Genomic DNA, 16,624 nt, shown 5'->3' with positions numbered 1-16,624 from the left:
ATGTTTATATCAAAAGCCAGAACTAAAGTAACTCAAGGCCCATTCTTTCATCTTTACAATAACTATGCTCTCACTGCTTATTTTGAATTTATTGAATACATTAATTAATATGTAGTAACATAGGGGTTGGAAACACATATTGAGCTTAAAGCTTGCTGGATGATTCTAAATGATGACTCTTACTTTAGTTTCTGTGTATGTTTTAACTTTATAACTGAAAGTTCTCCCAATTAACTTTTATTTAAAATACAGTGTACATTAACGGATGAGTAATAAAAATGTGATAATAAAATGTTTAAAAGTACATGTGTGTAAAACGTAAAAGTCAGTCTCATAACCTGGATATACTAAATTAGAAATTAGGCCCACAAAAAATCTTCTCAAGAAAGAGTCTTAACACTAACATTTTGGAATTTTTGGCCTATGGTAATAGTAAATACAGATGACTTTTAGTCATTTTTTAATTGTTTTAAGTGCCTTACAATCAGTGTATCCCCTTATAGATTAGCCTATAAACATGTGGTAGTTAAGGTAACTGATAGTTTTCACTACAGTCAGACAAGTATAAATGTTGTCATGTTGGTAAACAGAGGGATATTATAAAAGAAAGCATGGGAAGTACTTTTGTATTGCCTTGTTTTATTTTTCTTTATTGTTTTAATGAGGGCTGTATTAAAGTGTATATTTATTTTAAGATAGGGCTAAAAATGTTTTATGCCCAAAAAACTTGTTTTGGGGTGACACATTTAAACTGGTCTTTTAAATAGAATTATTTTTCATTATAATATATTGTCAAAAGCCACATCTGACACTGTACTCAGATCAGCTGGAAAACAAATAAAAATTTCCAAAGGGAAAAGTGTGAAATGGCAGACACTATAAAAGCTTAGAACTACAGACAATTCACTTTTCTAATGTGGTTCTTCATATAAATTCATTGAATATTTTTAGCAGTGTAAGTAATAGGTGTCTAAATTACTGGAAAAACAGTCAGTCCACAGCATGATGTAATGATCTTAATCAAGGCAATTAAATTTTAATCTTCAGCTTCAGGTCTAATTAAAGTTTTTATTTAATAACCTTTAAAGTTACCTTCAACTTATTTAAAAATATTTTGAGTCAATCCATAAATACCAAATACACTTTCTTCAATTTCTGACATCATACATGGCACACTTTGTAACCAAAGTATAAAACAATTTAGAAGATTTCTGAAACCATTTATAATATTAACAATCATTTACAAGAAAATATCTTTACCCCTAAAACACAAGGCAACACTTCACTATTGACATTTATAATAAATCTCTCAGATTTAGGCACAAGAAGATAATATTTACAATGTCCCTCAGTTTCATACTAACAATAAAATTATACTACATTCTTTACTGTTACCTCCACTAAATCTGAGGAGAAAAAGACATCTAAAATAATCTCATAAGTGAGAAAAATATTTATTTGCCTTATATCATTAAATATAATGCTTAAAGTTAAATCTAAGGTTAAATATGTGATTAAACACCTTTTATTAATAATTGATTCTAATTAAGTATTCTTACCTTTAGCCACTATGTTTAGACTTTTCATCTAAACCTATACTTGTGCATTAAATATCTTAATCAAGCAAATTCATGAAATCCCCAAATCTTTGTGTGGGTGAGGGTCATTTCTAATACTCAAAAAGTTCAATATATTCTACAAAATAAACACAAACATTATTTAAATATATGCATATATTATTTAATTATTAATAAAAAAGTTTCTTATCATCCCAACTTTAAATGTTGGTTCCTTTCCATGCCCTCAATTAATTATAATATCCTGCCCGATCAACATGATATTGAATAATTCTCAGTGAAGTATGTGTTACAGCTTTTTATCTTATTTCTTCTTCAGATCTAATAATTCATAGTAGTCCTCAGGAAACATTTCACCCACATGTTTGGTTTATTTATTTATTTTTATTTTTATTCTCAGATGTAACTTCTTCTCAGTTAGAATCTTAAGGAGAATTGAAAAAACAGCAAAATCATAACTTCTATCATTAAGTAGTTGTGGTGAAGGGGTGTAATTTCACAAGACCTCTATGATACTCATTTCTCTGTTACAGACAAAATATTTGTGTCCCCCCGAATTGTTATGTTCAAATCCTAACTCACAAAGTAATGGTATTTCAAAGTGGGGACTTTGGATGATAATTGGGGTTACATTAAGTCATGAAGGTGGAGGCTTTCCTGATAGGATTAGTGTTCTCATGGGAAGAGGTAGTCACAGGAACTCTCCCTCTTTCTCCCTGACTGCATGTATCAAAGGCCTGGTGAGGACACAGGAGAAAAGTCTTCTAGAAATCTGAAAGAAGGCCCTCACCAGACATTGAATCTGCCAACATCTTGGATTTCCAGCCTCCAGAACTGTAATAAATGTCTGTTTAAGCCATTCAGTATATCATATTTTGTTATAGCAGTCCAAGCAGGCTAAGACATTCCTTCCCACACACACACATCACCGAATAAAAAGTGCTGAACTCAATCTACATTCTGCCTTTATATTCCAAAGAGATATACATGAATTTTTATTGTAAAAGGAATATGTACTTGTTATTAAAAGTGAAACACTACCAAATTATGTAAAACAGAAACTGAACAAATCTCATGTTACCTAAAGAAAATTAATTATATTAGACTTTCTATGCATGCATAAAATGTGATGAAAAATGCAGTTTAAATAACAACAAAAAATATTACAGCAAAAGACACATTGCAATCAACCCCCCTCAAAATAATCCTCCGTGCTTCAAACTCACTCATCCTATTGTTCTTGCCACTTTCTGAAGCAGTTCTGGGAGTCCTCTTTTATGAGTGTTTTCAGTTGCGCTGTTGTGGCTGCCTCGATGTCCTGAATCAATTCAAAATGTTTTCTTTTCATGGTCATTTTGACTTTGTGGAACAGATAGAAATTGCATGGTGCCAGATCCAGTGAATAAGGTGGATGAGGACACACTGTAGTGTTTTTATTTGACAGAAATTGCCATATACCAGAAGCACTGTGTGGCATAAAGCATTGTTATGATGGAGGATGAAACCATTTGTCCATTTCTCAGGCCATTTTCTACACACATCATTTCTTAAATACTCGTAAAGACACTCATGAAAGAGGACTTCCAGAAATGCTTCAGAAAGTGCAAGAACAATGGGATAAGTGTGTTCGAAGCGAGGGGAGATATTTTGAGGCAATGTGTCTTTCATTGTAATAATTTTAAAAACTTTAGACATTCACCATATTTTCTGATCACACTTCATATATTTTTATATAATGTTATACTGTTAGGTTGGTGCAAAAGAAATTGTGGGTTTTGCAATTATTTTTAACCTTTTAAACCACAATTACTTTTAAACCAACCTAATATATGGCATTCTCCACACTTAATTTTATAAATACACAACAATGTAAATATATATTACACATATAATATATACTATAATTATATAAATATATTGTAATCTATCAAATTCATTATTGATTATTATTTAATATTTTCTATATTTTTAGTATTATGGTAATATAATTTGACAATTGAATAAACTGAGGCCAAGAAAGAAAGATACCTAAATCTAATCACATAGACAATTAGGCTAGATACTCATATCCTTATTTTTATATATCTTTATATTCAGTCATTTTCCTCCTCCAGTAAAGAAAAGTAAGGCCACGAGAAGATGAAGGGAAGGAATGTTTCCTTTGCTGTATTTCTTATTTAATCTTCAACCCCAACGTAAAGTTGATCAAACGTGTGTATGCTTTGGTGTTTCATATAATGTGGCTGCCACTGAAGCCTTGCTAAGAAATACATTGTGGAGGGGGAGACTGCATAATATAATTACCATTCTGTATTTGCTCATTACAGGGTACATGAAAAAAGAGGCTCAAAAGATGGTACACTGAGTACAATTTCCTGACACTATCTTCTCCCAAGTTGACAGTAACTTTTCGTGAACTGAAGCAGAGTCTGGGGCAGAAAGGCAAGGCTCAGTGGCATTTGTGTGAAAGTTTAGGCTCTGAGGGGAGTTAAAGATGAGAGCAGGCTCAAGATTTTGTTCTCCTCCATGCTTACCTGGATCCACTAGGTTAGCAGCCAATATGCCTGGGTTGAGAATGAGAAATCAAGGTTCTGGAGAGAAAACTGCTGATGGAATATATCTCCCCTTGCAAGAAGAGTGATATTTTCCTGATTTCTTATCCTAGAAGGATTTGCAGAGTATTTCAGGCTAGGAAAATTGCAGAGCAGTCACCCAGACTGGCCAGTGGTGTTGTAACATTTGTAACTGAGGAGATCTCAGGGTGTCCCCCCCCCCAAAAAAAAAAAGAAAAAAGAAAAACAATGGCTAATACCCTTCAAGTTTGTTTATTGTTACCAGCCAACAAAGCAGGTTCTATGGAGCCTCTGACTATCAAGGGTTTATTTTATTTTATTTTTTTTATGCCTGAGTACTAAGGATGAACAGAAAAATAAACAAGCAAAAGAAAGTAATTGTGGATCTTTAAATGACCAAGGAAGGACCTAGGAAGGAAGCACAAGCAACATTGAGGACTGGCCACTGCACGTACAATAGGAACGCTGTCCCACACAAATGACAAACTTACAACACAAAAATATTAAGCATATTTAACAGGATATAATTTAAACATATAAAATTATACTCTAGATTAAAAATATAATTTTGAATTTGAATATTTAGTACACTGTAAAAACATAGCTATTGTTGAGAATCAAATTAGTGCCTTAGAATATTAATGGAAGAAATCTCGGCTAAAGACATAATAGTTCAATAAGCAGAGAAAAGTATAAGGGACTCAAAGGATAGATCTATGAGACCAAGTATGGAAATATGGGTTCTAGGAAGACACATATTCTGAAATTTGAAGGAAGACTTGAGGAAAAAAATAATAATTTAAAGAAACACTTGAATGGAAAGAAATAGGATTACTGACACCGTCAGAATTACGGCAGAAAAATAGTCACACACCTAGGTAAGCCATGGAAAAATGTCATGTGCAGCACCTAAATTAAAAACAAAACCACAACAAACAAACAACAACAACAACAAAATGGAACCACAAAAGACCCTAAATAGCCAAAACAATCCTAAGAAAAAAGAACAATGCTGGAGGTATCACCCTCCCTGATTTCAGCTTGTACTACAGGGCAACAATAATCAAAACAGCTTGGTATTGACAGAAAAACAGACACACAGATCAATAGAATAGAACTGAGAACCTAGAAACAAACTAACACAAATATGGACAGATAATTTTCAATAAAGGATCCAAAAACATACAATGGAGAAAAGACAGCCTCTTCAATAAATGGTGCTGGGAGAATTGGACAGACACACACAAAAGAATGAAACTAGCTTGCTATCTATCACCATGTACAAAAACTAACTCAAAATGGATTAAAGACCTAAACATAAGACCTGAAACAATAAACTGGATAGAAGAAAACAGAAGTACTAAACTTATGTACCTTGGGTTCAAAGAACATTTTATGAATTTGACCTTAAGGGCAAGGGAAGTAAAAGCTAAAACAAATGAATGGGACTATAATAAATTAAAAAGCTTCTGCTCACCAAAGGAAACCATCGGCAAAATAAAGAGGCAACCAACTGAATGGGAGAAAATGTTTGCAAAGAGTGCCTCTGATAAGGGGCTCGTTTCCAAAGGAACTCAGGCAACTCAACAACAAAAAGACAAACAATCCAATTAAAAAATGGGCAGAGGACCTGAATAGACATTTCTCCAAAGAGGATATACAGGTGGCCATAGACATATTAAAAGATGTTCAACATCACTAATCATCAGAGAAATATGAATAAAAACCACAATGAGATATCACCTCACACCAGTTGGAACGGCTATCATCAACAAGACAAATAATAACAAGTGTTGGAGAGGCTGTGGACAAAAAGGAACCCTCATACACTGTTGGTGGGAATGCAGACTGGTGCAGCCGTTATGAAAGGCAATGCATACATTCCTAAAAATATTGAGAATAGAATTACCATATGACCCAGCAATCCCTTTACTAGGTAGGTGCCACAAAAATATGAAAACATTTATCTGTAAAGATATATGTGCTCCGATGTTCATTGCAGCTTTATTTACAGTGGCCAAGACTTGGAAACAACCAAAGTGTTCTTCAATAGATGATTGGATAAAGAGGATATGGAATACTACTCTGCCATAAGAACAGATGAAAAAATGCCATTTGTGACAACATGCTAAGTGAAAAAGGTCAGATAGAAAAAGTCAAGAACTATATGACTTCACTGATATGTGGGATATAAAATTAAAAGCAACAAAGTTACAAGACATACAAATAAAGAAATAAAAACTCATAGACACAGACAACAGTTTAGTGAGTATCAGAGGGTAAGGGGGCCAAAGAGAGTAAAGGGTGTTAAATATACGGTGATGGAAAGATTTAGAGACTACATCATCAGTACCCCATGTGAAGGAAACACTTTGGAGAGATTTCTAACCAAACCATAAATGAATCAGAAGAGACCATAAAATGGAGAAAGATGAAGAAAGACGGAAGTGGTAATGTGTGATAAACCTTACATTATACATAATTTAAATCTAAATAGAAAATACTGTAATTAGGGGTTTGCAAATATTAATCACAAATAAGAATTTTTAAAAGAGAAGAAATATGTTTCAAAGGAAAACCAACTAAAAGAACTGAAGTCACTAAAAGTCCTCAACAAGCTCAACAAAATTCGTGTAAGTTGCTATGGGAGAGGAGAGAAATGAAAATAAAAACATTTTAAAGATCTCATGTGATGGGAAAGTGGTCTTAAAACTGGTAAGATAATTTAAATAGTGTTTGGCTTATTCCATTTTTTGTGAACACATTTTATAAGACCAATACAAGACATAATTTAGTATCAACATAAAAAGTACTATTTCCATTGCACATGCCATATAGATATGACTAGCTAGTGCCCTTCACATTACCTCGTAGCAGGGCAGAGGAGATTTTATTCTATTATAAAGTAGTCGGGAGTAAATATCCCAATATCCCATGTGTGGACCCGTTCCTTCTGGTTTACCAAACCAAAAACTCCTACTTGAAGAGTATATTTCTTATTTTCACCAATTGTTGCCCCATTACATGTACAATTCCAGGACACTGATATTTAATATCCCACTGGACATCATAATACATGTGCAAATAATTATCTGTTAAAACAATCAGTAAATCTCACCAACCTAAGCGATATCTACAAATTTTAGGGATAATAATTACATACAAAGTTTAGGGATAATAATTTCAAACATCTTGAGAACAGGTAGGGGTAAATTTAAAGTGTGATTACAAAATACACTAGTGTTAGAAATGTGGTTAATAATGTGGACAGTTTCCCCCAACATTTTTGCCAAAATATATCATTTAAATCAACATTATCATTTTGAGCTTCTTAGGATATTTATGCTTTGTAGAATCTACCAAACCACCATGAAAGAACAGTCTAACTAAGGTAATAATTCTGAAATCACAGAGAAAGAATGATAATGTTATAAATGTGCATTTAGTGCTTAATTTAAAAATAAATAGAACATTGTTCACAATTTTACTTGCTAATAAATGGGCATGAGCATAAAGTGTGTGCCATGGACTAAACCACGTCCCTCCCAAGTTTATATGTTGACACCCTACCCTCTGTGTGATGGTATTTGGAGATGGGGCCTTTGGAAGATGTTTGAGTTTAGATGAGGTCCTGAGGGTAGGGCCCTCATGATGGGATTAGTGCCTTTATAAGAAGAGACATCAGAGAATTTGAGCCCCTTTTTCCCTCTCTCTCTCCCTTTCTCCAAGCACAAGCACTCTGCAAAAGACACTGAGCATACAGCTAGAAACTTAGAAGCAGCCATTTGCAATCCAGGAAAAAAGAGCTTTCACCAGCACCCAATCATGCTGGCACCCTGATCTTGGACTTGTAGCCTCCAGGGCTGTGAGAAAATGTGTTGTTTAAAACACCCAGCCTATGGTATTTTGTTATGACAGCCGTAACAGCCTAAAATGTCATGAAAATAGCTATGCAAGTAATAGTCAAAAGAAAGGCCCATCCTTCGTTCAGAATTTGTATTTTTTCCTGGTTATCAGGTAGACATTCATCCTGTAACATACAATTTCACTGGGGACTATAACTTAATCTAGTACCCCTAAAGCAATGATTCTCTCCAGGGACATTTGGCAATGCCTAGCACAACTACCTGCAGCATCTAAGATGGATAATTAACTCAGAAAGTTTTATTTATTTTTTCTTTAACATTAGTTGTGATCAGATTTAAAACATCATAAAAAAATTAGACCTTCTTTGTTGAACAAAATGAGAAATTATTTTAGAACCAATATTACATAGCTATAAATAGAGTAACTTAGTACCCCTCTTTCTGAAAAAAAACCGTCTTTTGTTGTCTGAGTTAGTAAAATGAGGCACAAATGTTTTTGTTTGTTTGTTTGTTTGTTTGTTTGTTTTACTTTAATTACCCACATTGGATACAAGTTGACCTTTGAACAGCACACGTTTGAACTGTCCAGGTTCACTTATACAAGGATTTAAAATTTTCCTAAATCAACAATAATACTATACTCACAGGACCAATAATGAGCATCAACCCAGTCATAGAACAGGACAAATGAAGGTCAAGTCTCACTAAAAATGTTTTCATTGTCAAGAGTCAATAAAATATGCTTTAAATTTGTCTGCCATCCCACTAGCATGTTAAGAGTTCTCAGAAGCTTGATGGCCTATAAAATCTGTTTTTCATATTATATTTAATAATTAAATAATACATCATTGTTAATGTAGTCAAATCTGTAGTCAGATCTGAAATCATTCGAAGTGGAAAACACATACTTAGAAAAGTAATGCCCACTACTACGTATGCCTACTACCAAATGTGTTCTCATGTCATAAAAGGAGGATTTATTACATTTTTTATGATTTAAAAAAAAGCCTGAAAACATGAACTATGTGCATTTCAGATTTTATATAATATTTACATTTAGGATTTACATAACATAATACCTATATTAACAAAAGTCACATTAGGTTAATACACTTTTGGTAGCTTTATGAAAATAAAAAAATAAAATCTGTTTTTGTTTGTAGGATGAGTAAGTAATTTACTTCATATTACAAGTTTGTATCTCTAGGTAAAACAGCATGGAGTTAAATCATGCACTTTACAAAGTAAAATGTGGTCTTAGCCTTCACAATTTTTGGTAGATTCAACTGAAATGTCTAACCTGTTCAGTGGTCTGTTTCTAGAATTATCTAAAGTTCAATACGTATTATAAAACATTCTCTCCATTTTTCAGATTGTCAACTCCTCATTACTATCAGATTATAAAATGGATAATTAATCAGATTGAATCACTAACAGTTTATTAATAATTAATATTAGTGTTAATAAATTATTGGAGGGTTTATAGCAAGTAACCTTGCAAGGAAAGTACACTTGTTATCACTTACCAGCTCTTCCTGAAGTTGGGAAATGAGTTCATCCCTCTCCTTCAGCTGTAGCTTCAGCATTGAGCATTCATCTTTCATTATATCCTATAAAAACATCAAAGAGATGGCATAATAGGCTTAGCCCTTTCACTTTGCTCTTGATAAGGAAAGTCAGCTTCATGCAGTGGGAGATAATTACATCTGACTAATAAAAGTGAAATTTCCTCTACAGTGTGATATTTTTCATAATATTCTAAATTGCAAACTAAACTAATGTATCCAAAAATATTATGTTATGTATGATATACACACATATTTTTCTTATATAACTTTTTTTTCTTTGGATATCCACTTGCCCATTTTATTAACTATGATAGCAACCAGGGAGTCATCCTAAATTCTTTCCTTCCATAACTGTACATACATAATCAGTGGGGGGGAAAAACACAAAAAGCTACACTCTAAAAGAAATATGTTAGGTACCATGTATTCCCCTACTATTATTAAATATTAATTCCCAAACCAATGGCCATGTTACAGTCTTTATCTTTAATGACTCGTCTGTAATATTTATGCCTTTCACTAGAGATCTCTGGGCATTTAATCTTACTTTGAATGTACACTCAGCCACAGTCTCTATGTACACAATGCATTCACATCTATGGTCTCTATTACTCTTTGGTGGTAACTCAGATACAAATACTTAATTTAGACCTATCTATCTTCAATCTTCAAGCCATGAATAAAACTACTTTTTATTAAAAATACTGAGCATATACTCAGTATTGCCCTGCAGACATTTCAATTCAACCTTTATTTCAACATCCTTTTTCCCTACCCCAAAGCTTCATTTCATACTTATTTCTCTCAAAATCTTCCTGTTTTGTAAGATAGCCAGGAAGCCATCCTATACTCTCAGGTCTTATGCACTAGGAACCAAGCTCTTTAATCTCTATTTCCTTGATATTTCTTGGACTCACTCCTCTCTATTTCTCACTGACTTTTCTAGGTACTTATTGCTTCTAGGTACTGACTGCAATAAGTCTCTAAACTGGTTTTCTATCATTTTCCCTACCTGCCAGAAATATTTTCCTAAATGGGTATTAATTACATCACTTCTTAATTTAATAGCTAATCACTTCCACTTTCAGGAAAAGAAAAGTCAAAACTCTAGTATAGCATATAGTGCCTTTCCTTATCTGCTGGTGCTTATTTCTGAAGCTTCAAAGTTTTTCATTTCCAACTTTCAAACAACCTTTGCTCATTCCTACAAAACTGAAATGCAAAATGCTGTTTTATGTCCCTTGCTTCACACATGCATATCTCTAGATTACACTGCCTCTACCTCCTGCATCCCTCTAGCCTTCCAGATTCCTCATGCTCTAAGAGGATTTCAAGCATTACTCCTTATTCCTAGGGAGCTTTGCTTTGTTGGCTGAGGTATGCATCCTTGAGGGTGAGGGCATGCTCCATAGCATTTAAATCATGCATCATTTGATACATTACTAATACTGTGTTTCCCAGAAAGTAAGACTGGGTCTTATATTAAGGTTTACTCCAAAAGACGCATTAGGGCTTATGTTCAGGGTCTGTCATCCTGAAAAATCATTCTAGGGCATATTTTCCAGTTCGGTCTTATTTTCAGGGAAACACAGTACTTCAAGTGTCATTTGCTTGTTCTGCATCCTGATTGGACTAAATTACCCCCACTTGAGTAGATAACACTACAGGCATACCTCACTCTATTGTGCTTCACTTTATTGTGCTTCTCACATATTGCAGTGTTTGTTGTTGTTGTTGTTGTTCCTGTTTGAAATTGAAGGCAAGACTTTCCACCATCGAAAAGACTATGGCTTGCTTTATCAATACTGACTTTATTGTAGTGGTCTGGAACCAAACCCACAATATTTTTGAGGTATGCCTGTATTTCATTAGCGTATCATTATCACCAGACGTTGTAACTGACACACATATGATGTTCAAAACCCACATTCCCCTCCCATAAAGTTACCAAGTAAACAGTATAAACATTAGCAGAAGTCTCACTTTTTCTGAATCTGTTAGCCTTATCTAAACTGAAAAAGAAGAAAACAGCTGATGGAGTAGAGAAAACAGAACACTTGCTTATCCTGGTTCTCATTGTGTTAATCATTTCTGTCTCTTCCGCACTAAGCCAAACAGAAAGCATGATTCAAATTCACTGATGTTTCCTTTCATTTGCTGACAACCAGCTTCAGTGTGAGATGCTAATTATCTGGTTTTCGTTTGTTTGTTTGTTTGTTTCGTTGTGGTCCTATTTTTTTCCTAAATTGTGGGCTTTCGTGGATAGAGATTATACTCATCTTTTTTTTAATATTCACTTTCATAGATTCTAAATATTATATTTTACACTGATAATGGCACAAATACTTAGCTTGCTCCACAATGCAAAGAAAATATTAGCAGGCTTAAGAGGTAGGTAAGAGAATATTCATGCTTCTTAGAATCAGAGTCCTAGGAAAAAAATCCTAGGTACATCCATTGACTAACCCTGTGGCTCTGTGCTAGTTACTAATCTTCTTTGGAATTCTTTGGAAAAATTTCATGGAAATTTTTGTAGAGGTTAATAACACCAGACTGTAAATTACCTGATACAAATTATCTTATATGTCCAAAAATCCTAGGTACATCCATTGACTAACCCTGTGGCTCTGTGCTAGTTACTAATCTTCTTTGGAATTCTTTGGAAAAATTTCATGGAAATTTTTGTAGAGGTTAATAACACCAGACTGTAAATTACCTGATACAAATTATCTTATATGTCCAAAATCTCATTTAAGAAAAATTAACTCCCTTCATAAAATAAAATGTAACAGATAGGTCCTCCAGGAAATAAATACTGAGATGGAGTTAAGGATACAACAGGTTTATTAGAGAGTCAATTCATGTGAAAAGAAAAGGAGAAGAACCAGCATTAGGTGGAGGAACAGTTGGACAGTGATTCCTACTTGGTATATCCTCTGCGACATGAACAAGAAGCTCCAGAGCCAATACTGCCTGTAAGAGGAATCCATTGTTGAGGAATCCCTTGTTGACGGTATGTTCTTATACCACACCCTGTTCAGTCATTGGTTGGGTGCTGCCGCAAGAACTAGATTTCAGCTGTTGTTACTTTACTCATTCTCTCAAACCACCCAGAGAGCTTGACTTCAGCAAAGGCAGGTACTGAAAGTGCTAATAGCTGGAGGCTGTCAGCTTACCACAGGACTTACAGCTGGGCAGTGAGTCCCTTGTTGAAAGGAGATCTGAGCTTCAGCCTGGATCTATCACAATTGTTTTGTTGATTAATTATTAACAATATTTATGTATATTAATTTATATTTTGTTAATTAATTAGTTTAAAATGGAACATTTATTTATATTGTGGCTAATAGCAATTATAAAGACACTTGGTTTTCCAAAAATATACTCACTTTACACAATTTTCTGATTTTATTCCTGGGGAACTTTTTCAAGAAGTTCAGTCTCACAGCTTTAAATCAGGTAACTGCTTACATTTAATTTGCATTTATTTATGAAATAACAGATATTAAGTATTTATCATATGTCATCAGGAGCCATTTTTAAAAGCCTTCTCTATAACTGACTTTGCAAATGAATCTTAGTTATTTAGAGTTTCATCTGTAGTCATTATATTGTGGCAATCTTCACTGAGGTATCTAATAGACAAAATGAAAGCCTTTGAACAACACTTATTCTCAGATGAAGGCTGACAGCAATATACCTTCAATATATTCACTATATTTGTAAAATTCTAGAATATATTTGACAGGATGGTATATTGAGTTAGAAATCATATTGATGGGGAGTTAACTTGATTTTAATATTCTTGGTTTTTAAAATAAGGTTATTCCATTAACCTGAAGGCTAATCTAACCAATTTAACCTTGTGCTTATTTAAATGCATATTACCACAGATAGGGAAATATATAATTCAGTAATTATGACATTCTCTGCTTCATTCAAATATAATTAATTTTGAGGACTACAATTCCGTTCAATTATTTACTAATTCAATAATTATTAATAAATGTGGACTCATAATGTGGTAGGCTAAAGATGGCTACAAATCCTTTGCTACTCTTCCTACTGAAAGATGGAGTCTAATCCCTCTCTTTCGACCTGGGCTGGTCTTATTGATTTGCTTGACCAGTTGGGTATAATGGAAGTAACTCTGCATGACTTGCAGGGTGACATCAGAAAAGGACTTTCAGCTTCCACAATGGTCTCTAAGAATGTTTCCTTTCAGGTTACTTCCCTGCAGAAAGAATCCAGTAGCCATGCTTTTGTTGAGGGCCTCATATAAGCTGCTATAGGACACCCAGTATCAATTGCCAGCCATGAGAGGGAGCCATCTTACACATATAGCTCAGAGGGGTCTTTAGATGACCACAGCCCAGCCAATATTCCATTATAATTGCCTGAGTACAATCATTCCCAATTACTGTGAATAAATTATTGTGAACAAAACAGAATTTTAAGCCACTAAGTTTTGGGATGGTTTGTTATAGTGATCACCAGAACATATAAACAAACTCCAAGTTCTTATAATTAGAATTGTGGTAAATTATGCCTCATTATGATTATATAAAAATGTATGCAGCTAATTTTTAAAATAAAATACTTTGTGGTTTAATTTATGATTTTTTGTAATTTAAGTTATGTGAGTTATGTGATCATATTTAGTATAAATTTCAAATAGCTTATTTCATGCATAAAAGAAATACTCATGTTCTCATTTTATAACCTACTAGAGAATCAGAAATACAGATATAAATATTCTGGCATAATTGTAGAATTCCAGAGAGGAAAAAAAAGCAGAGAGTTCAACATTATGCTGTGTAAGAATCATGGATAATGTGACTTCATTTAAACAGTGGTTTTAGGCAGTCTGCAAGGTCAGAAAACTAAGTTGTGCAAAAGCAATGAACATTAGCTGAAGCTACAGATCACAGCTACAAAACATAAACCAGTATTAGATAGTAAGGGGAGTAAAGGTCATGCTTTGTTCTTTTTTAGAGCACTTATGTATAACAATGGTGTACATAGTTGTATCTTCAAATATTCATTATATGTACATTGTAAAGTAGGAGTCTTTTAAGATAGCATGTATGTACTTGAATTAGGGGGAAAATCTATTCAGCTTATGAAGTAAATAGACTTTTGAATGGTTGCTTATGTAGTGAATGTCTGCATACTGTGCCCAATTGCATAATTAACTTCCATTATGAAACAAAATTTTGGCTTAAAGGTTATATAAATTAAATTTAAGAGTACTGAGAAGTTTTAAATTGTAATTAAATGGTGTTAAACTATCCTAAAACTATCATCTAATGTAGAAAAAAATCTATAGTTAACAGATTTTCATGTTGCCTCTTGCTGTCTCTCAATTTAAGCAGAGAAGACTTGCATTTGAATCTTTGTTGTGTCACAATTTATCTGTGTGACCGATCAATGCCTAATAAGAAAAATAAAATTTACTGAAATTCTGAAATAATCCCAAATACTTCATATACATATTGTCAGTGAATAATTGCAACATTTTTACCAGGAAAATGTTATTCATCACATTTTTTGGTGTTTTAATAATTCTCCTATACTATACAAACAAAAATCAATTATTACTGAAATAAATCAAGTCTGTATTATCACAAAACCATTTTACTTCAGTAGTAGTCTATACTGTTTCCCAGAATTTCCATTTTCCTCATAAAATGGGGACCACATTTTTTTTTTTTGCTTTTTTTTTTTGTTTTTCCCCCACAGTGAGACTTATTCAAGTACATGTAAGGGAAATAACCACAATTAGGCTGTGGTAGGTAGAATGCATAAAATGGTACCCTACAGTTGCTCTACCTTCATCTCCAGAATCTGTGAACATGATATCATTCTTATGGTTACATTATGTTCCATGGTGTAGTCGACCTTAAAATGGGGAGATTACCTGGGTAGGCCTAATTTAGTCATATGAACTCTCATGAGTCACATGAAACAGAAGTCAGAGCTATTCAAAGTACAAGAATTTCTTGACTCACTTATGCTGTTTTGAAGACTGAGAGGGTCGTAGAGGAAGGGGGAGATGAGAGAAGCCTCCAGCTAACAGCCAGCAAAAGGGGACCTTAAACGTATAATGCCAAGGGAGTGAATTCTTCCAGTAATAGGAATAGGCTTAGAAGAGACCCTGGGCTCCAGATGAGAATGCCGCTGGCTGACACCATAATTTCAGTCTTACAAGACTGATAAAAAACGTAGAAGTGTGTGTTTTTTTTGTTTGTTTTGTTGTGTTTTTTTAAGTCACCAAGTCTGTATTAATTTGACACCTAGTGGTAGAAAACAATGCATATTAAGAGTCAGAGAAAGCTTTCTTGAGAAAGAAATAGCTAAGCAGAATTGCAATGGTCAGAGGAATTCGTAAGTGATAAAACAAAGGCAAGTGTTTCCAAGCAGATTCAGAACCATAAGAATTCCTGGAGGCAGAGAAAACGACTGCAAGAGTTCTGGGAACAAGTTTTTTTAGCATAATGGTGGGGAGAGGTATTGACAAGGACAGACAATTGGGAACAAAACCATGAAAGTCATTTGTGCCATAATAAAAAAGTGTTTTATTCAGAAGGTTAGGTAGAGTGTATCAATAAAGAATTTTAATCCAAGGAAAAATATGGTTAGATTTAAGTTTTATGCAATTTACTCTGGATATAGAATGGAAAATGGGATGGATGAAACCAAGACTAGAGGCACTTAGGAGATCGGTTTAATAATCCAGGTAAGAAATAATGATGATTTAAACTAAGATGGGGCTGTGGAAGTGGGTTTGAAAGCCATTTAGAAGGGGCATAGTATACACTGGCTATGTAGGTACGGGCTCAGAAGAGAGAGATATGATTAGGAAATGTAGGTTTGGGAATCAGCAGTATATTGATGTAGTCAAAAATAAACAGTTGATAAGAAGTGAAGAAAATTGAAAATGAATAGTTTGAGAATGAAGACAGCATGGTATCGTAATAACCAAAGCAGGAACTAATTTTAAAAAGGAGAGTGCAGTTGACCTTAGATGCAACACAGAT

At 33.7% G+C, this 16,624-nt stretch overlaps 1 protein-coding gene across 5 annotated transcripts in view; it reads right to left on the bottom strand.

Annotated features, from left to right (window-relative positions):
• CCSER1 (coiled-coil serine rich protein 1) overlaps positions 1-16,624 on the bottom strand; it is a 1,122,213-nt gene that overhangs the window by 581,259 nt on the left and 524,330 nt on the right. For all 5 annotated transcript variants that reach the window (XM_081047475.1, XM_081047472.1, XM_081047474.1 and 2 more), the window contains one exon: positions 9,543-9,626. In XM_081047475.1, coding sequence (XP_080903601.1) covers positions 9,543-9,626 — 84 coding nt within the window. The remainder of the gene's footprint in view (positions 1-9,542; positions 9,627-16,624) is intronic.

This window comes from Rhinolophus hipposideros (assembly GCF_964194185.1).
Source record: "Rhinolophus hipposideros genome assembly, chromosome: 1".
NCBI lineage: Eukaryota > Metazoa > Chordata > Mammalia > Chiroptera > Rhinolophidae > Rhinolophus > Rhinolophus hipposideros.
This window is presented reverse-complemented; position numbering and strand designations above follow the sequence as displayed.